General features: G+C 49.5%; 1 protein-coding gene across 4 annotated transcripts in view; it reads left to right on the top strand.

Annotated features, from left to right (window-relative positions):
- The window catches only part of MED26 (mediator complex subunit 26), a 46,785-nt gene extending 26,711 nt beyond the window's left edge, over positions 1-20,074 (top strand). For 2 of the 4 annotated variants that reach the window (XM_014538238.1, XM_014538256.1), the window contains 3 exons: positions 16,810-16,884; positions 17,357-18,914; positions 19,761-20,074. In XM_014538238.1, coding sequence (XP_014393724.1) covers positions 16,810-16,884; positions 17,357-18,914; positions 19,761-19,915 — 1,788 coding nt within the window. In that variant the 3' untranslated portion in view covers positions 19,916-20,074. Of the gene's footprint in view, positions 1-7,565; positions 7,962-16,809; positions 16,885-17,356; positions 19,604-19,760 lie in introns of those variants that run through there. The other 2 variants (XM_014538249.1, XM_005856688.2) reach the window with 2 other exon arrangements.
- The last annotated feature ends 1,951 nt before the right edge of the window (positions 20,075-22,025 follow it).

The following is a 22,025-nucleotide window of genomic DNA, read 5'->3' as shown; positions in this document are numbered from 1 at the left end:
CTCTCATCGATGTTTCTGGCTCTCTATCTCTCTCCCTTCCTCTCTGTAAAAAATCAATAAAATATATTTAAAAAAAAAGAAAAGAAACATTATACCCTTAACATATCAAAACACCAAATAAAATCTAAAAAAAAGAAAACACACTTGAAAAAATAAGTTTAAAAATATTGAGGAAGTAATGAAGGAAATACAGTGAAAAGCATAATCTTTTCTGATCCCAGTTCTCAGTGTTTTTGCCAGCATGCATTCCAAACAAGTAGATACTGCAGTGCTTCTGGATTGTGAGTCTCCTCTGACATTTAGTCATAGGGCAGACTCCTGGCCTTCCATGGATTTTGCTGCCCCTCCACCTCCTGTGTGAATCAGATGGTTCAGGCAGAGGTAGAAAGTGCTGCCATTATGTGGTCAGGCTTCCCTCCCTCAAGACCCCAGCAGGAAAGGTTGGGAGGAGGTGGTTGAGTTGGTTGTTGGTGGCAAGTAACCTCAAGCTGTGGTGATCCTCCACTATTCCCTCACCCTCTACTAGCAAGCTGCCACTCATCTGCCATGCCCAGCAGTGCCACTGTCACCGAGTTACCATGTGGATTGTGAGGTTTGCTTTCCACATTGCTTTTGTGTCTGGCTCTGCAAAAACCTCCTCCCCTTCTCCCTCCTTATGTAACCCTCTAGAATAATTTCAGGGTTGCCAAGAAGGTAAGTTGGGGAAAATATTTGTGGTAACTTCCAGGACCACTGTGTTGAAAATGGAAGACTCTGCCGAAAGCCATTGGGCCCCCGCTGAACAAACATGTTTGCCTGAATGAGTAACAGAGCTTGTGCTACCCTGGCCACAGCCTCTGCTTACCCTGGCCACAGCCTCTGCTTGCCCTGGCGGTGGCTTTCCCTCTCTCTGGCCACGCAAATGTGGCACCCTTTGCCTTGCCCTTTGTGGAGGTGTGTGAGGACCACTGAGAATCATCTCACTGTTCTCATAACCCTCAGGGGGTGAACAACGCAGGAGACAGCTGGAAATAGGTCAAGACATGTTTGCTCTCCAGATACCAATTTGATGGCTGCAGATCCTGACTTGGAATTAATATGGTGGGACCTAGCACTGTAAGGTGGGACCTTATTCATCTGTTCACCCATTTGTTTGTTCATTCGTCCGTTCTTTCATTCATTAGTTAGTACTTATTAAGTCTCTACTCTGTGCCACACACTGTTCCAGGCACTTAGTTGGTGATAGTGAACAAGACCAAAGTCCTTGCTCTTGTGATGCATACCTGCAGGCGGTGAGACAGACAACAGTGAGAGAGCTGAGGGGAGTGTCAGAAGTGGTGAAGGTAAGGGAAGGCAGGGCTGGTACAATGGTTTACTTTCTAGAGCTCCTGGCCAGTATAAGGGAGCAGCCTGGCCTTGCTTTCTGTACTGCAGGGGAGGGGTCCTTATGAGATTGGCCATGACTTCCAGGTAGGTTCCTTGATGCCAGGTTCTTGGTATGTGAGGATTGCTGGGGGCTGTTGAAGTCTTCCCCTAGTTGGGGACTTGTGCTGTCCTCCTTGCAGGTGCTGTGCTGGTGGCCCTGTAGGACACAGCCTCTGGACAGCCCTCAAGGTGGAATCTTGCTGGGTGGTAGGAATCTGGCAGAGGCAGCACCAACCCAGACAAGGCCAACTTTGGTCAGATCCTGTGGAGGACTTGGCTGTGCGTGTTGTGTGTGTGTGTGTGTTAATTATGTTTTTAGCCCTAGGCCCGTGGTCGGCAAACTGCGGCTCACGAGCCACATGCGGCTCTTTGGCCCCTTGAGTGTGGCTCTTCCTAAGCCTTAGGAGTACCCTAATTAAGTTAATCAATGTACCTCTACCTATATAGTTTAAGTTTAAAAAATTTGGCTCTCAAAAGAAATTTCAATCGTTGTACTGTTGATATTTGGCTCTGTTGACTTTATATTTTTGATATTTATTTTATATATTTAAATGCCATTTAACAAAGAAAACTCATTTGACTAATGAGTTTGCCGACCACTGCCCTAGCTGGTTTGGCTCAGTGGATAGAGCGTCGGCCTGTGGACTGAAAGGTCCCGGGTTCAATTCCGGTCAAGGGCACATGCCCGGGTTGCAGGCTTGATCCCCAGGAGGCGGTGTGCAGGAGGCAGCCAATAAATGATTCTCATTATTGACGTTTCTATCTCTCTGTCCCTCTCCCTTCCTCTCTGAAATCAATAAAAATATATTTTAAAAAATAAATAAAATAAAATTATATTTTTATTGATTTAGAGAGAGAGGAAGGGAGAGGGAGAGATAGAAACATTACTGAGAGAGAAACATTAATGGGCTGCCTCCTGCACTCCTCCCACTGGGGATTAAGCCTGCAACCTGGGCATGTATCCTGATTGGGAATCTAACAGGCAACATCTTGGTGCATGGGTCGATGCTCAGCCATGGAGCCACACTGGCTGGGCAATGTATGAATTTTTATTTTAAGTGATTTGTGTTTTCAAAAAACATGGTTTAGTGATGTCTTAACAGCTGCCATCATTTGAACAGTTGTGTTCCAAGGTTGTGGTTTGTATAGGTCAATGATGGCGAACCTATGACACGCATGTCAGAGGTGACACGTGAACTCATTTTTTTGGTTGATTTTTCTTTGTTAAATGGCATTTAAATATATAAAAGAAATATCAAAAATATAAATCTTTGTTTTACTATGGTTGCAAATATCAAAAAATTTCTATATGTGACATGGCACCAGAGTTAAGTTAGGGTTTTTCAAAATGCTGACACACCGAGCTCAAAAGGTTCGCCATCACTGGTATAGGCATTTGACTGAAAACTGGAAAAGCATGATTTCCCCTTAGAAAATATCACCAGTGTTGTAACAGTCATTGGTCTTTGTTGGAGTTGAAATAGAATTATCTTAGAAACCCTGGCTTTGGGGTTTAGAAGAGAAGTGCCTTTTTGGGCAGGAGCTCTGGGAGAGGATGAGGCTAGGGCCCTGGCAGCCTAGGTTGTGGAGCTGGTGTCGGGGGTGATGACAAGCTCCACATGTCGAGAGGGTGAGACTTGCTGTGGTTGGACTCCTGCTTGTAAGGGATGCATGTGGCACAATTTGCTAATACCATCTGGGAGGGGCTACCTTGTGTGCAGGTCTGAGCCTACATTTGTCAGGTGCTATTGTTAGACATCTTATCCTCCACTAGCCTAGCCATTAACTGTCCTTCCATCCTGTGGTGGTTCATCTGGACCCATCACATCACCACCTCTGGGTGGCCTTCTCCTAGGTTGGCAATAGATGTGCAGGGTCCCACAGCTAGATCAGGGGGTGGGGCTCTGCAGACCACCGCTGACAGGACAGCACAGTGACCATTCTGTCCTTGCAGACACATTCGAGCTTGGGCACATCACATCCCTGGATTTAGGGTTGTCATTGGGATTGGATGAGATCAACCTGTGAGGAGCCCTGTGCTCTGGATAGCAGGGTGAAGGTGGTAGTGGTGGCATTAACTGCTGGGGAGGATCCGAATTGGCTGGGTACAAGGTGCCAAGCAGAATCCATGGCTTTGAAAAGAGTGGTTCTGCCCATCGTCTCTGTGTGAATCTCCTCATGGGCTTGCTAAAATACAGTTTCTGATCCAGGAGGTCTGGGCTTGAGCGGAGATTGTGTGAGTGCATTTGGCTCCCAGGGACACTGGTATGGTTGACTGTAGGCCACACTCGAGAGTAGTAGTAAGCGTCTAACTCAGCTGACGGGGGAAATGTTGGGATTTCAGACAATTTCAGTCATAGGAGCTTAATTCCCATTGGAAAAAATCATGTAGAGCTCAGAGGGGGAAAAGGCACTGAAGCTATTGCCATGTCAGGAGGATGGATATTTATCACTCCAACTGTCATTTGTGCAGATATTTGTGGGTGCTGGCCTTTCCTGTGTGAGCATGGGAAGTTGGCTCCCTCTCCTGGGTCTCCAGTTGAAGTATGATGAAACCCTGCAGGCAGGCTGAAAAGACCTCATATCCTTAAGTTCAGCCCTTGATGACTGGTGGGCCTTTTATTTATTTTATTTTTTTAAATATATTTTTATTGATTTCAGAGAGGAAGTGACAGGAAGAGAGAGATAGAAATATCAATGATAAGAGAATCATTGATCAGCTGCCTCATGCATGCCGCCTACTGGGGATTGAGCCAGAAACCCAGCATGTGCCCTGACTGAGAATCGAACCATGACCTCCTGGTTCACAAGTTGATGCTCATTCAGTGAGCCACACCAGCCAGGCTGGTGAGCCTTTTATTTCACAACATAGGAGACACTTACCCAGCTCCAGCATGGTGAGTCTCCTGCTCTTGGCTACACAAGTGTTTTGGGGGCACGCAGAATGTCCCAGAGGGAAAAGCTGTTGTTTACTGCTGTGTGCCAGAGTCCCGTCTGCTATGAAGAATGCATTACACACACTTTGCAGTTGTTGTTCAGGTCTTACTATGCCCTTGGAATGCCCAGGCATGACAGTCCTCTTCATTTTACTGAGGTGAGAAGTAACTTTTCTACTCCACTCTTCACCCCAAGGGGATCTGATACCTCACCTTCAACAGAGCCTTCCTTCTTTTTGCCTACTATCTTCCTACTTTTCCAGGACCTTGTTGCACCTATCATCTGCCTCCACAGTTGTTTTACAGCTCTATTGAGGTATAATTGGTGTACAGTAAACTGTGCACTTCTAAAGTGTACCATTTGCTACATTTGACCTATAAGTACATGTAAGAAATCATCAGCACAGTCAAGGTAATAAACATATCTATAATTTCCAGAAGTTTCCTCTTACCCCTTTGTAATCTTCTTCCCAGCCCACCCGTGTCTCCAGGCAACTGCTGATCTGCTTTTTCTATCATTGTAGATTAGTCTAGAATTTTGTGAATCATGCAATATATACTCTTTTTTGTTTTATTTTGGTCTGGGCTTTTCTCTCATTCAGCATGTCTATTTTTAGATTCATGCACTCTGTACATTAATAGTTCATTTTTTTGTTGTTGGTGGTGAATAGTATTTCATTTTATGGGCATATAATTCATTCATCCATTCACATGTTGATGGAATTTAAGAATCTGCCAAAATGTCTTCCAAGGTGATTATACCACTTAAACTCCCACCCAGAAGTGTATGAGAATTCTGTTTGCTCTATGTCTTGGCCATCACTGGGTATGGTCAGTCTTTTTCATTTTAGCCATTCTAATAGGTTTGTAGGAGTGTCTTGTGGTGGTTTAATTTGTATATTCTTGATGTCCAGTAATGTGGTTGCGTGTCTCTTCAAGTGTTTGTTTGCTATGTATATTTCTTCCTTAGTGAACGACTTGTTTATTTATTTAGATCATTTGTCCATCCTCCCCTTCTTTTGGGTTCTTTGTCTAATTATTGACTTGAGAGAGTTTTTATATGTTTTAGGTACAAGTCCTCTCTTAGATATATGATTTATATATATATTTCCCAGTCTGGGATTTGTCTTTTCATTTTCATAACAGTGTCATTTTTGAAAAGCAAAGATTTTCAATTTTGGTGAAATCCAGTTTATGTTTCTCTATAGTTTGTGCTTTTTGTCATATTTTAAGCCTTTGCCAAACTCAAGATCACTAAGATTTTCCTCCTACATTTTCTTCTAGATGTTTTATAGTTGCATGGAGGCAGGCCTAGGCTGACTTTAAAAGGTTAGGTTAGCAGGTTAGGTAAAAAATGAAAATGTGGCCAGGTATGTCACAAGTTCCCTTGCTTCCTTGTTTGTGCAGGGGCATAATATTTACTGTGGAGGTTAGTGGTCTCAGAGGAGACCACCATGTGGTAGAGGACAGATGTCCAGCATGGTGCTGGCAGGTGATGCCCAGGCAGTGGGAGCTGCCTGCGTGTTTCGCTCCAGTAACCTTAGACTTGCTCCTCCTGGGAACACTGAGCTGCTTACTGAGTGCTTCTTTCCTGGAACCTTCAAAGTGCCCTTGATCTCCCCAGACTGACCCCTACCCAAGGCAGGAATGTGTGGACATGTTTCTGTATGAGCTGTGAAGCATAGTGCATGCCGAGTGTCTCAGAGGTAGCCTAGGCTTATGGTGCAGCAGGTCTCAGACCTTGCTCTGTAGAACGCTCAGAGAGTCTGTGCTCCTGTGTGGGAAGCGAGTGAAGGGCTGGCTTGCCAATGCCTTCCCTTCCTCTCAACCCCAGCAGCTCTGGCATTTGTTTCTAGGACAGGATGGCCTCTAAGATCAGCTTCTTATTAAAGTACTAGAGGCCTGGTGCACAAATTCATGCATGGGTGGTCCTCTGCCTGGCCGGCAATTGGGGCAGATCGGGGGCGGATCTGGGCCGGCTGTGGGAGGTTGGCTGCCTAGGGGAGGAGGGGCCACGGGAGGTTCGGATGGGGGTGATTGGGACTGGCTAGCTGGGGGGAGGGGCTGTGGGAAGGTTGGCTGGCTGGCAGTAGGGGGTTGGGGGGTGCACGGGAGGTTGGCTGGCTGTGGAGAGGGGCCACAGAAGTTGGCCAGCCAGCTTTGGGGGAGGGATCACGGGAGGTTGGCTGTGGGAGTGCACTGACCACCAGGGTGCAGCTCCTGTGTTGGCATTTGAGCATCTGCCCCCTGATGGTCAGTGTGCATCATAGCAACCAGTCAGCTGGTTGTTCCGGTCATTCGGTTGTAATGGTCGCTTAGGCTTTTATATATATATATACATAGCATACATCCAGAGAAGTACTTGAGTCGTAAGTTTTACATCTCAGCGAATGTTTATGAAGTCAGTGCATCCAAGTAACCCCTACCCCGGTCAGGTCAAGAAATAGAGTATTTCTCTAGAGGCCACTCTTGTTCCATCTCCTGATCACTCTCCACTCCTCACCCCTTACCCCCCCCCACCCCCACCCCAACTTCCTTGACTTCTGTCACCACCAAGAAGTCTTACGCTCCAGTACAGAATATATTCTTTCGTTTCTGGCTTTTCACATGACAGTTTTGAGATTTATCTTTGATGTTGTGTGTAGCATTAGTTCCTTCATTCTATATTGAATGGCTAAGTCATGATTTAGTCATCACTTACACTTTGGCCATAGCCATGCAGGTGTTTTTCAGTTGTGGTTGTTCTCAACATGCTGACCCCACCATTCTTGGTACTCATGTTTCTGTTGATAATACCCTGGAGTGGAATTGCTGGCTTGTGGGGTATGTGTGTCCCATCTTACATTGATGTCTGAAACAGAATATCCAGGCTTACCCTCCTGTTCCATGGGTGACAGTGTCCTTGGTTTTCTCCACAGTGGCCCCTGTTGCAGGAATGTCCACTGAGAAGATCCTTTTGCCCACTGCCATTACTCTGAGCCACACACACCGCCAGGAGTCTGGGATGGGATAGCAAGTTGGGGGAGGGGTGGCCTCCTAGCACTGCACTAAGGCCATAGAGGAGCTTAGCAGTGAGTGAGCTGGGCATCCCTGGCTTGCCCCCTGAGGACACAGTCTCTAAGGACTGTGGTCAGTGTGCCATTCAGGACCTACAGACATAATCTGCACTTTTCCTAACATTCTGCCCGGGTTTCTTTCCCAGCTCATAGAGAAGCAGGGTTCAGGTTCCTAACATTCTTTCCCAGCTCATAGAGAAGCAAGGTTCAGGTTGGTGGCTGATCTTCCTTATATCAGAGTTGGGCCCCACTCTGTCTCTGCCCAACACCACTGCTGGGCATTCTCAGTTGGCAGCACAGGAGTGTACTGTTTTCACCTTGCTGTTTCACTTAACAGTCTCTTAGATGTTGGTCCCCATCAGTTCCTAAAAAGCTGGCTCATTGTCGTTTTGGATCGCCCATTTTCTAGGTTCATGTGCGTTGAGCATTGTGTGTGCCCCTCTCAAGAGCATCATGTCATTCCATCTTGTACAGCTGGTATGCTTACTGGCTGTTCCTACAGGAGCTAGGCTGGGAGGGAGAAACCCTCAACTGTCATCAGATACACTGCCAACTGGACCCTTCTGTGAGTATGTCTGGCAGAAATAAATGCTCTATTTGGTATTCAGACTTTCCAGTGTGTTAGTGTAGGGATGAGAGTTGAGAGTTCTCAAAAAGGGCTGAATTACAACCAGAATTGTACATCCTGTTGACCTAATTCAGGGGTCAGGAGAGTTTAAGTTCATAGTTTTGTTGGGAAGAGCTGCTGAAATATAAAGCTGGAGCTGTGGAGAGGAGTGCTGCCGCTCCTTGTCTGCAAGCCTCTTTTGAAGAGGTCGTATGGATGGCAGCCACTCCACTCATACTTGCGCCCTGGGTCTTGGGCCTCCTCTTCTTGTTCTGCTTATAGGGCACAGGCTATGCTATGCTCTGCCTGGTGCCTGGGCCCAGGCAGGAGTTTCCATCCCCTGGGCTGAGTTACAGCTGCAGTTGCATGCTCTGGCTGTGGGTTCTTTGTGGACAGTCAGGCCACTCAGATGGTGGGCATGCTCCAACTGAGGATGCCTCTGGGGAACAGATGGGCCCCACTGATGAGGAAGTGATATTGTGCTTTTACAAGTGGTGAACTTGTCGGCTGCACATTGGATACCCTGCACCCCAGTGTCGTTCTTCCTCTGAGAGAGACTTTGCTCCTGTGGCTCTGAGGCTTCCACGGGCTCCTGGCGGAGGATGATGCCTTTGCGAGGCAGAGTGCTGGCATGGCATCTGCCCGAAGGAGGTTCCCCTTGCTCCAGTCTGGCTGTGGGACCAGGAAAGGCAGAGCAGGGCCCAGGAGGCTGCACCTTCCAGAGCTGAAAAGGAGGATCAAGCTGTACTGACTTCTAGTACTCAGGGAGACTGTGTGAGACTAGGGCCGTGCTCTTATAGGCCCTCTGGGGGGTATAGTTGCCACCTCTTGCACCAGCTTGTGACAGAGGTAGTTTGAGTCACAGAACAGCATCTGCAAGGGAACATGTGTGGTTATCAGAAGCAGGAAGACTTGCTGTGGCTGAAAATGGTGCTGCTGGTACAAAATCACACACACTTGTCCAACAGAGCCCTGTTTCATTCACCCTGTCCACACACCTTCAGCAGACACGACTGATGCCTGCTGTGTGACTGGCAGGGAACCATGACTCAGCTGGGGATGGCGTTGAAAAGCTCAGCACATTGAAAGACTCACTGTCTGGTTGCTTCTGGGTGCCATCTGTGGCATGTTTTAGCTTGGAAGGACAGCTTGCTGGCTGAACACTTCCAAAAGTCTTTTGAGCTAAGTGGTTTTGTAAGTTGTAAGTTTTGTAAGAGCATTATGCATTTAAAAGAGGGGGGGAAAGACAACTTTCACATTGTTGGTTTTTTAACTAAACTGGTTTTTACTGCTGACCTGTCTTCCTTTGAGCCCACTGAACAAGTTGGTGTGGGTGGTCGGGGGACTGTCCAGACAGTGAGGTGGGTGAGTTCGCCCTCGGTGTGTGCTATCTGGGGCCTGGAGGAGAGCAGGCTCCAGGGCCAAGGGCCATCATCATTAGCACTAAGTGGCTTGCAGCTCAGGGTGAGCCTTGGTGGGTGGGCTAAAGCCTCAGCTTTGGTGGGAGGGTGTGGGTCTCCCTGGCTCTAGGGAGGAAGGCAGAGGCAGCCTGGAGACCATCTGAATGTGCTTCTGGGCATGCTGGGCATGAAGCTGCTGGCTCTGTGTGGCTTCAAGGAGCTCTTTGTAACCTGTGCATTTCCCTGTTGTAGTGGATTGGGGAGAGTGTGTGAGTGGGATGCCAATATGAGGCCAAAGTCCACAACCTTCCAGCTGCATGGTGAGCCCTGGACCCTCAGTTTCCTTATCTGTAAAGTGGGGTTTCAAGGATAAAAAGCTAGAGTTTGGCCCCTGGAGGAACCCAACAAGTGGTGATCCTGTGAGAGTCAGGCCAGGTGGTCCCACCGGTGCTTAGACTTCAGGGAGTGCAGGGTTTCCCCATTTTTATCACAGCTGCACATGTCCAGCTTCATGACCAAGAGGTTGGGTATTTCTGGTGGAGTGGTACCCCTTGATGCATGGAGAAAAGGGAGCCGTGAACCAGGGGCCTCACAAACCCCAAATTGTTTAGCATCTGGGTGGAAGTCCCCAGCCCCCCCGCCCCCCCACCGGTGGTAATTACTCAGGGCTTGGGGTTTACCTACCTATCCCTGAAATAGATCGAAGACATCCACAGTTGGACACGGGCTTTGGTGTGGCTCGTGGTTGGCCATAACATCAAAAGACAGGGATCCCTTTTGCCAACTCTTCCATTCATGGCTGACACCCTCTGGAGAGCCCCTTGTGGACTCTGAAGCACTCCCCACTATGTGATGGCTCAGGCAGGTGGGCCTCTCCTGCATGAAGGAGCTGCAAAGCGAAGTTCTGGCCTTCTGGGCTCTTTAGCAGGGAGACCGGACCCCATGCCCTTTTCTACCCCAGGAGTGCAGGCTGTTTTGGCACCATGTGCCTGGTAGTTTGAATCCAAGGTAGTTTGAACTCCTCAGGAGACAGACTCACTGTGGAACCACTTAGTCCTCAGCCTCCTCCCCATACAGGCACCAGGTGGTGCAGCACAAAGCCACTGTGAGGAATTGGAAAATGGTTACCTGATCACTTCACCTCCACACGCTGCCCTGACATTCCAGGTCTAGTGAAGTATCCCATCCAAATGTAAGGAAATACATGTATTTAAGTAAACTTTTTAAAGATTGTGGTAAGTTTCAAACATAAAATTAGAATAATGTAACCATCCTGGCATCAGTAGATACCAACTTAAAATCCTACTTACCAGATCAACATTGTTTCCTCTGTTCGCTTCCTCCAATAGACACCCAAGTGGGTTATTTTGTAGCAAGTTGCAGATGGCATCATATCTTTAGTAAATAGTAAAAATTGTGTCATTAAAGATTAGGATGAGCAGTGTACCTTTAATGTTCACATGGAATGTAGCATGCTGTGGAGTTTTATGCAGGTTCCTTCATTGCCCCCACGTGACCCAGGGTGTGGGAGGATAGGGACATCACCTGAGCAGGAGTGGTGGTACCCAGCACTGGCATTGTCCAGACTTTTGTCCAGACTGCTTCTGAGGGTTGTTCTCCTGTCCCTGGGGCTGTTGCCTGTGTGTGTCCAACCCCCTGCTTCCCATTCACTGTGAGTCGAGCAGCAAATATCTCCAGCTGCAGTAGTGATTTAGGTGCTGAGGGGCTTTCTGAGAATGAAGGCTGTTTTACTTCCTCTGTGCCTACTCTTGCTTTTCATATGTGGGAAGTCTCCATTAGAACCCGTAAGAGCCCAGGAACTGGGTTGGCAGTGCGAAGCATCCTCCCCATCCCCCAGTGAGGATGTGCTCAGTGAGGGTTCTTTCTTTCCCCTGGCCCGAGGCCAGAAGGTGCCTTAGTTTAGGGCAGTGGTTCTCAACCTTCCTAATGCCGCGACCCTTTAATACAGTTCCTCATGTTGTGGTGACCCCCAACCACAAAATTATTTTCGTTGCTACTTCATAACTGTAATTTTGCTACTGTTATGGATCGTAATGTAAATAGATATGCAGGAGGATGTATTTTCATTGTTACAAGTTGAACATAATTAAAGCATAGTGATTAATCACAAAAACAATATGTAATTATATATGTGTTTTCTGATGGTCTTAGGCAACACCTGTGCAAGGGTCGTTCGACCCCCAAAGGGGTTGCGACCCACAGGTTGAGAACCGCTGGTTTAGGGGTTGCCTACATGTTTGATGCTGGAGACACTGGCTGTCTGAATGGACAACCACATTTAAGCTGTCTGAATCCAGTATAAAAACCATCAACAAGGTGGTTATGGAGTTAGTCCCACCAGTAGTCATGGGTAACTTTGTAGGCACCTGTGTCACACCCAGGATGACTTCTTGCCCTTCCTTTACAGTGGACACCTCAGGTCTTCTCTGAGTCTTGCCCATCACATGGCCTGCCCTGCCTGCTCTCTGCCATTCCAGAGTAGCTTTGTCCCATCTTGTACCTCCCCTAAGGACATTTAGGTATCTGTATGGAGCAAATGCCACCACACTGGGGGTTCCATGACTGGGCAATATTTATTTCCAATAAAGAGGCCACTAAATACAGAAAACAAATGGGTTGAATGAATGGGTTGAGAACGTGAGCAGTTCACACAGGAAGTCATCATTGGCAGAAAGGGGACGTGATACTAGGCTCACTAATTGTTCAGGAAACACAAATTAGTTTGCATCTATTGCGGGAGCCCTAATGAGGAAATGAGAGGCTGCAGTGCTCAGACTCCCTGGTGTGTGGATTCTGCCCCTTTTGGGAAAGCCGCTTGGCAGGTGGTTTTGAGGTGTGTGTGTTTGTTTTACTGGGAAGATTCCCAAGGCATCCACGACAGCAGCAGGCTGCATGTGGCCCTCAGCCCTGGCCTGCAGACTTATTCTAAAAACGGCTCAGAGGCTCCCTCCCCATACAGGATGGAGCGGTGTATGTGCTGTGGTGATGAGAACATGTGTTTTCATGCAGACAGGTAGGTGGTCTTTGGGGTGGTGGTAGCAGTCAGCTCCCATTTGGGCTGGAGTTGATAGAAGGCAGGCTATGTTCTCTTGGCATCCTCGCTCATGCCACTGTCTTCATTCTGGTTCCCTCTCCCCTCTCCAGGCTTTGTTGCCTTATCATCTCACAAAGCCCTGGGACCTCTGCTGTAGGAGACCCCACTCAGGTGATGCCCTGCCACAGGCATGCCTGCCTGCCTTCCAGCTGACACCCACATCCTTGCCAAGGATCTTTGTTGGGCTTTGCAGTCCTCGAGCCTGGATGGGAGCCCCCCTTGACATGTCACCTAGGCGTCTCTGCTACCCACAGGACCTCTCTATCCAGGGTGGGAGGCCTGTTGCTCCTGGGTGGGTGGGTGGGTTGGTAAGACAGGTTCAGGAGCCTCCTGTTTGTGGTCAGGCCACTGCCTACCAACAGGCTGGCTGAGGTGACACTGCCAACTGGATCTGAGGCCAGAGGCCTGATCTGATGCTTCACAGACCTCCAAGATTCTTGCCTGTCCAGTGTGGTAAGGGCCAGGGCTCAGGGACAGACTCCTGGTAGCATTTCTCAAGGTCTGCAGACTGACTCTATCTGGAATGTCCAAGTACTGCTTCCCACACAGTGCTCAGTGCCCTGCCTGTCATGGCCAAGAGTGGGGCAGAGCCAGAGGGGTGAGCCCCTCAGGGAGATTCCGAACTTCCATGAAGCGGGGGCAGAAGGAGGGAGACAGGGGTAACATTTTTCACAGGGCTGAGGGCCTCTCTGTACACCACCCAAGTTATGGCAGAGCCCGCAGGCCTGACCTGTCTCAGCTCCTGTGAAGCTTCCAAGGAGGGTCCTGGCCGTAGGGTGTCTGCGGCACCAGCTGTCTGCCAGTCCCAGGCTGCCCAGGTGTTCTGCCTCTCTCTCCTTCTGGCAGTGGGACAGTGTCTGCCCAAGGACAAGGACACTCTGTGCTGCTGGGCGTGCTTTGCGGGGACTGCTGGTCCAGGAGTGTATGGGGACCTAGGGCTCTAAATATACCAGAGTGAGGTCACTAGGGTGGAAATAGGCCATGTGGCAAGCTCAGGACCCTACCAGGCTGAATCCCAGGGCTGGGGACAGGGAGCTGGTGGCCCTGCTCTCCCTGTGCAACTGGCCTCCTCACCATGCAGTCTCCTTTTGCACCACATCCCTACTCGAAGGCACATTAAGGTGTGTAGGTGGTTGATTGTGTCTCCTCTCAGATCCGCCTCTTTAGCTCAGTTTGAAGTAGCTTTCTAGAGACAGCCACAGCCCCAAAGAAAACATCATGAGACGAGGCCGTTGTTGCCAGGGCGCAAATTGGCCCCTGGCAGAGGGGCAGCTTTGCGAGAGCTCTGTTGGGCACAGTGAGGGCTTCTGTCGTGATCTGTGGTCACTGCAATTTACACCCACACTGCCTTTAGCTGGAAATGGGGCAGATAAAAAAAAGCCAGGAATACACAATGCCAGCAGAGTAACAGCCCCACATCCTAGTCACCGGTACCTGGGCACATGGTACCTTACATGGCAGAAGGGACTTTTGTGACTAAGGGAGCAGACCTGGATTGTCCAGGTGGGCACAGCCTGATGTCATCAACTAAACAAAATGGTGATGACATATGGAATCTTTACAAGCAGAGACCATTTCCTGGCTGGTCAGAGGTGTGGTGCGGGGTTGGGGTGCAAGCCAGGAAATGCAGTGCCTACCAGAAGCTGGGAATGGCCTTCAGATGACAGCCACAAAGAGAACAGGGACTTCAGTTCTGCAGCACTGAGGAACTGAATCCTGCCAACACCCGAAGGAGCAGGAAACGAGCCCCAAAGGAGGGTAGTCTGCCAACATCTAGATCACAGCCCAGGGAGACCCAAGCACATTTCTGACCTTCAGACCTGGGATGATGCATGCATTTTGTTTAAGCCACTCAGTCTGTGATCATGTATGAACACTTTGGCAGCAAGAGGAAATTGATACACCATGGTGCTGGCAAAGATAGAAAGATAAGGGAAATAGGCTTCCTCACCTTCCAATGGGAGCAGCCTCCCTAGGGGCTAATTACAGTAGTTCATGGCCTGGGAGCCCACAGCCCCTTTGGTTGCTTGTTTGTTAGACCAAAGTCACATCTGATAAAGGTAGTGATAGCAGCTTTGTCTATAACAGCCAGTGAAATACCCAAGTGTCCCCCAACTGGCCCTGCTCGGTGGGGCCTCCCCTCACTGGAAAGCTGAGCAAAAGGAGGGGTCTGTGCTGCTGGGCATTTCAGATGTTAGTGAGAAAGAGCAAGACATAAAACCATGTTTTGTTTTTTTTTAAATATGTGATAAGTATGTGCACAGGCTTGTGTATGCAAGGAATATTTCTTGGAAAGCTACAAGGAGATGCTGCAGTGGCTGGGTGGAGATGTACCTTTCCTTACTGTATCATGTCTACATAACTCTGTGTGTGTGTGTGTGTGTGTGTGTGTGTGTGTGTGTGTGTGTGTAGGGGGTGATGTGCTCACTGTGTGATTTTGGTGGGAGAAGAGGCTTACTCCAGATGTGGGCTTCCCTATTCCAGCCAGCCCACTGGAAACCTGCAGCTGCTCGGTTGATGGAGATGTAGCCGTTCTTATTCTCTATTCAAATTCTTCAGCAAGAATGTTTTGTCAACATGTACTACTAGGCCAAGGCTTGCCTCTTCATTAGCGGTGTCTTTTAGTAAACCTAAGTTCTTGGATTTTGATTAAGATAGTTTCCGGTTTGTCCATATTTTTTCTTGAATGGTTAGTGTTTGGGGGTTCCTAAGAAATCTTTGTCTACCCCAAAGTGGCAAAGATCTTCTCTTGTTTCTTCTAGAAGCCTGAGAGTTTTTGCTTTCATATTTAGGTCTATGATTCATTTTGAGTTAATCTTGAAGTGCTTGGTGTAAGTGGAATCAGCCACATATATTTTTTTAATATGTCTTTATTGATCTTAGAGGGAGAGGGAGATAGATAAAAACATCTATGAGAGGGAAATGATTGGTTACCTTCCTGCATGCGCACAAATACACGTGCACGCACACACATGATCAAGCCTGCAACTCTGGCATGTGCCCTCACACACCAGCCAGGTAGCCATATATATTTTATGTGATACTTCCCTCCCCGTGGTTTGAACTCCATTTTATTAGCACAGTGGGGCCTTGACTTACGAGTGTCCCGACTAACAAGTTTTTCGAGATACGGCCGATTTTTTGCTTTGAGTTTCGAGCTAAAATTCGGGTTACGAGCCAGCTTCAGATACCCCACTGCTAGTTGGCGCAGCGAATGTCACAGTGAATGCCACAACATCAGCCCAGCATCACGTGTCTCACTCGTTCACTGTTGATTTGACATACGAGTAATTTGAGTTACGAGCTCCGTCACGGAACGAATTAAACTCGTAAGTCAAGGCCCCACTGTATACAAAAGCTGCAGTTTGCTCATTTCTATGGCTCTTGAATTTCTCACTCTGTTCCTTCAAACTCCTAGAGGACACTGGTGTCATCATAACGTTTGAACATGTCACCTGCAACTTTCTGTATCATCTCCTATCTGTAAAATGTGATGATAATAGTATCTATCCTGGGGTGGTTGTGACAACTAAACCAAGGTGGTGACATATGGGAACATGTATTAGTAGGACAGGGCCTGTCTTGAAGCAAGTATCATAAAGGGTTGTAATTGCTTGGTCATAAGATGTACATACGTGTTTGTACTAGAGAAAGCCCATCGCTCCCCAGTCAGCTGTGCCAAGAACTCTCTGGCATTGTCAGGTACCATTTCTGCCAGGTGGGTGTGTACAGTGTGTTCACGTGAGGGTTCGGTCTACACTTCCTGATTACTAGGAGACTTGAGCACTGATGCTACAACCTCCTGTGTTTTGCTCAGGGTCTCTGTATGTTCCAGATTGGGATCACTGGGGCCTTGTGGCATCTGTCTTGTCCCACTTTGACTTTTTGCTCTCTTTATAGTTTCTTTGGATGAACTCTAAAGGTCTTGTTAAGGTAGCCAAATCTATTGGATTATTATGTATCGATCTTTTCTTTTAAACTTGGTATATTTTATTTAACACTTTAGCCTCCCACCTCATCAAATGGCAGAGTAGAGTGTATCTCTTTGATCAAGAGCAGATCTTGTTTCATTAATGTCATGAGTTTTGGTTGTGTGACAGACACTCGAGAGTGTGGCCATGTACATGGATAGGAGAGGAGAGTGAGTGCTGGGTGCCATGTTGCCCCCGGGCAGAGGTGTGCAGCAGGGGCTTCAGAGATGCCAGCTCCACTGGCTCTTGGTGTGGGAGAGGTGGAGCAGGCTGGGGTAGGGAGAAGGGCAGGGGTGTGATGAGTGGCTCTTGTCTTGCAGATCCGGAACATGGTGGCGGTGTTGGAAGTCATCTCCAGCCTGGAGAAATACCCCATTACCAAAGAGGCACTGGAGGTGAGTGTCCCAGCCCACAGCACGTGCTTGAGAGTGTCATCTTTCCTTGGGCACTGAGGAACCTGGGGTGGGGTTGGGGGTTCAGTCCCAGAGTTGGGGTTCCATCCTCCGCAAGATGCCTTACACTCTTGGGGAGGGGGTGAGGAGGGTACCCAGGGGAGACTGCAGTGGGTGTCGCTGGCCCTGGGCTCTTTTGTTTGCTGTTGCCTTTCCCACAATGTACTGTCATCCAGAAAGCTTCCTTGACAAAGGGTCCTTGCAGTGGCCTTGGCGCCAGTAGCCTGCAGGATGGTGCTTCTGAGAATGCTGCCTCTGGCCCTGGGACCCTAGGGTCTGAGGACTATATTTGAGAATTTAGATGTCACAAAGGACCCAAATTCCCCATAGGTTTTGTGTCTGGTAAGCCAGTGGTTTAGGGGCCACAGGGGGACTCCGTCTCAAAAAAAGTGCCATGGTCTTTCTCTGGTTGTAGGAGACGCGACTTGGGAAACTCATCAATGACGTCCGCAAGAAGACCAAGAATGAAGAGCTCGCCAAGCGGGCCAAGAAGCTGCTGCGGAACTGGCAGAAGCTCATTGAGCCTGTGCACCAGAATGAGGCAGTGCTGCGGGGGCTGGCAGGTGCCCCTGGCTCTGCTAACGGGGGTGCCCACAACTGCCGGCCAGAGGTGGGGGTGGCCAGCGCACCCAAGAGCATCCATGACCTGAAGAACCGCAATGACATCCAGAGACTGCCTGGGCTGCGGCTGGACAGGCTGGGCAGTCACAAGCGCCGGGGGGACCAGCGTGACCTTGGCCACCCTGGGCCACCTCCCAAGGTCTCCAAAGTAACTCATGACTCCCTGGTTCCCAACTCATCACCTCTCCCCACCAATGGGATAGGTGGGAGCCCCGAGAGCTTCCCAGGTCCCCTGGACAGTGGCAGACACGTGGGCCCTGAGGGCAGCTGCCTGGAGCAGGGCGAGAATGACAAGCACAGCATCAAGATCCCCATCAATGCTGTGAGGCCGCACACCAGCTCCCCAGGTCTGGGCAAGCCCTCCGGGCCCTGTTTGCAAAGCAAGGCTGCAGTGCTACAGCAGCTGGACAGGGCGGACGAGACCTCGGGACCTCCCCACCCCAAAGGGCCGCCTCGCTGCTCCTTCAGTCCCCGGAACTCACGGCATGAGGGCTCCTTTGCCCGGCAGCGGAGCCCATACTCACCCAAGGGCTCTGTGCCCAGTCCCTTGCCTCGGCCCCAGTCGCTCGATGTCACGCAGGTGCCGTCACCACTGCCACTTGCCCAGCCATCCACACCCCCTGTGCGGCGGCTAGAGCTGTTGCCCAGTGCTGAGAGCCCAGTGCACTGGCTAGAGCAGCCTGAGGGCCACCAGCGACTGGCAGGGCCGGTCTGCAAGGCAGGGCTGTCGCCAGCTGAGTCCATCCTACCCCGGGCTGGCTTCTCCCCAGACTCCTCTAGGGCGGACAGTGATGCAGCCTCCTCTGGTGGTTCAGACAGCAAAAAGAAGAGGAAACAGCCTCGTGACTACACGGTGAACTTGGGCGGCCAAGTGGCCGAGGCAGGCGTCAAGCCTGTGCGGTTAAAAGAGCGGAAGCTCACCTTGGACCCCATGACAAGACAGATCAAACCTCTGACCCAGAAAGAGCCAGTGCGGGCCGACAGCCCTGTGCACACGGAGCAACCCAGGACAGGGCTGGACAAACCCGAGGCCAAGACCAGCCTCCAAAGCCCCTTTGAGCAGACGAACTGGAAGGAGCTGTCACGCAATGAGATCATTCAGTCCTACCTAAGCCGGCAGAGCAGCTTGCTCTCATCTTCGGGCGCACAAACCCCAGGGGCCCACCACTTCATGTCTGAGTACCTGAAACAGGAGGAGAGCACCCGGCGTGGGGCCAGGACGCCACACGTGCTACTGCCTCCAGGCCCATCCACTGACCTCCCGGGGCTAAGCCGCCAGGTCACGCAGAACGATCTGGACAGAATCCAAGCCCACCAGTGGCCAGGGGTGAATGGGTGTCAGGACACACAGGGTAACTGGTATGACTGGACGCAGTGCATATCGCTTGATCCGCACGGTGACGACGGGCGATTGAACATTCTGCCTTATGTTTGCTTAGACTGATTGGCCCCTCAGCCTCTAAGTGCATTCCCACCTTGCAGTTAGCAGGAGGGTGGCCAGGCCTGGAAGCCTCGTGGTTTGGAGCCCAGCTGAGGCAGAAGGGAGGGGCGGGAGTCTTAGGTCTCTCTAAGCTCTTCCCTCAAAATTCTCCTTCTTTTGTGAAATGCTGCTACCAGTTTACTAACAAAATTACAAAGGAAGGACCGCGTGGAAGGAAGGCCGGCAAAGTGAGTTCAGAACTCTATAGCAAACCAGCTATAAAACGCGTCAGCTCCCCACCCCAGGAGAGGTGCGGACACTTCCCAGCATCCATGAGCTGGGACCTCAGTTGCAGGCAGGCACAGAAAACCTGTGGGAGAAGTTACCTTTAACACAGTGACAGAAGCATGCATCGCATCTATCTGCATTTTCTGTTCTTTCATTTGGCCCTGAGTGTTTGAGGCAGTGGGCAACCTCATGGCCTATTTGCACCCCATCCAGCCAGTGTTTCCATCATGGTGCCAGATGTAATGAGCTGCTGGCATCAGGTGGGCCCCTGGCCAGCCTGTTTGACCCACACTCCATGGGCATCCACACATGAGTATTTTGTTTCAGTTCAAACTCACTTTTAGAAATGCTGTTTCGTTTCAGTTCAAACTCACTTTTTAAAGAAATGCTGCAAAAATTTGTTTTCTAGAGTTTATTTTATTCCATTTCACCACCAGCCAAATAATTTTCCTTTCTATTTTTTCATTTTCCCTTTTCTGCACATATCTAGAAAACTTCACCTTTCTAGAGTCTCATCCCCAAAGCAAAAGGTTCCCACAGGTGCTACTGGTGTGTAAAGCTGTACTGTTGGCAAGGAGACCTGTCTGTGCGCTGGAAACACTCATGACCATTCCTTTAGATTCGTTTGCCTTATGGTTGTCATAACGCGATTTGCAAAAACAAGGAGCCTTAGTGAATGTACAGTATCTAGACTTCTGTGTTCTCAGGATGCAGAAGGGAGCAACTTTGCTATTTGGTCCAGTAAGTGGACACCTTGTGATATAAATGTGGAAATAAAAAATAAAAAAAAACCATTTGCACAAACCGGTCTGAGAATCATTTCTAATTTGGTCCTTTACAGCCAAATCTGTTTATTCTGGATGGGCCAAGAAAACGTGTTCAAGGTTTGGGCCCTACAGTATGAGTCTGTACAGAAGTGGGTAGGCAAAGTGACCAAGTCAGCCTGTTAACATTCTTCATGGACACTGACCTCCATCTGCCTTTCATTTACTCAGCGTCACATGTTGCCTCTCCCACCTCGAGTCATGTACTGGCTTTGGGTGATAGAGACCAAGGCTCCACATTCAAGGAATGTTACCCTATCTCCATCCAGGCCTCACCTGCCCCAGGGAGATTTTGTGACCTTTACTTACCCCCTAAAATAGTTATAGTTTTTATATGGCATGGCACAGAGCCATGTCTGGCAGTGTGCCTCCTGGCCCTGGCCCCAAGCTGCCAACTCCCCATGCACACCTGGAGCTTAGATCTGGCTGGTGCTGATTTTTTTTTTAAATAACTTTTCTTCCTTGACTGTAAAGGGATAATAATCATTTAATTCTCCACCTTTGTCCCTGGAACAATTAGATGACTTTGGTTTTCTAGTTTTTCCACTCCAGGATGGTCATCTTGGACATATCTACTTAATTTCACAGATGAAGAAGCAGCTAACCCTTAAGAAGGGTAATCTCCTAGGGCGAACCCAGAGGTCCAGTCAATCCAGAGCCACAGTTCTAGAGCCAGTGGGGTTATCTGACAGCCTTCCTTGGTTTGGTGTAGGACACACCCACCCCAAGAAGGCAGTGTGTGAAGTGGTTTTGAGGGCAGTCTAAGGCTGAACTCTGGCCCTGCTATCTACCAGCTGTGTGGTTCACTTCACTCCTGTATGTGTCCCCATTTGGGAGATACAAGTGCTTGCTTCAGAGCTGTAAGACTAAGTTAAATGATCAAAGTTTTTTAAGAAGCACTTCAGCGGAACCATCTGTGCTGTGGAGTAACTAGTTACTTTCCTAACCTCAGTGTGCCTGTTTTTCTCACTCTTAATGTGGCCAGCCCTGCTGCCATGTGGATGTCTGAGGAAGTGACATTACTCTGTGACAAATGGTGACCCGCACAGCTGGGAGATATGAGGGTTCAGGTTAGTGTCACAAGTATATCCTTTCCTCAGACCTGGGCTTTGGGACAGGTCTCTGCTCCTTGCTGTAGGGATCACCTCTCCTGTCTGAGTATCCAGTACGTCCCATGGTAGATACTGCCTGCCTTTGAGAACCCAAGTTTAAGATAAGGTTTCTCCTCCAATATTTTGGAGATCGATGGACTGCCACTTTCTAATTTGCCAAGTAAGGACACTGTAAGAGAATTTTAACACCCTTCCGATCCCCAAGCCCACTCCCAAAGTTATTTAGTATATGACTTGGAGCAGACGAAAGTCCTTCAAGTAGTACAAGATCATCTTGCTGAGAACACCGTCTTATTTTCCACCGCGGGGGTCCTGGGCATCAACAGATGGGCGCGGCACCTCCCTCTCCCACAGAGCCCTGGAGACAGTGCCCGAGGAGGCTGCCCAGTCTGGGCTTCCGGTCTGTCCGCCTGTGAACTGGAGAGGGTCACACCTACCGCACAGAGCACGTAGCGGCAGTTCCCAGGACGTGCTCCAAAGAACCAGCCACGGGAGTCCGCTCCCGGTTTGCAGAAAGGATTTAGCTTTTCACGATTTGATCTTTCATCCTCGGTGTCTGCCTATCAGGAATCTGGTTGCGGGCGCCGGTACAGCGCGATGTCGAGGAGTGGCCTGCGAGCTCCATGGTGGCTCACCCGCGCCCACCAATTCTTTTAGAACTTCGGCTCCAAGTCCCCCAGCCAGCCCACCACTTCGCAACCCCGTTGGGCTCTCGGCCCGCGTCTCCTTCCGCTTCCGGGATAGGTCCTGCCCTCCACCGGAAGCCCACCCGCGGGGGGCGGGGCCTGCGCTTGCTACGTAATGGCGGGCGCGGCGGTG

This window comes from Myotis brandtii, unplaced genomic scaffold (genome assembly GCF_000412655.1).
Source record: "Myotis brandtii unplaced genomic scaffold, ASM41265v1 scaffold1040, whole genome shotgun sequence".
NCBI classification, from domain to species: Eukaryota; Metazoa; Chordata; class Mammalia; order Chiroptera; family Vespertilionidae; genus Myotis; species Myotis brandtii.
The sequence above is the reverse complement of the archived record's forward strand: the minus strand, read 5'-3'. Positions and strand labels throughout refer to the sequence as shown.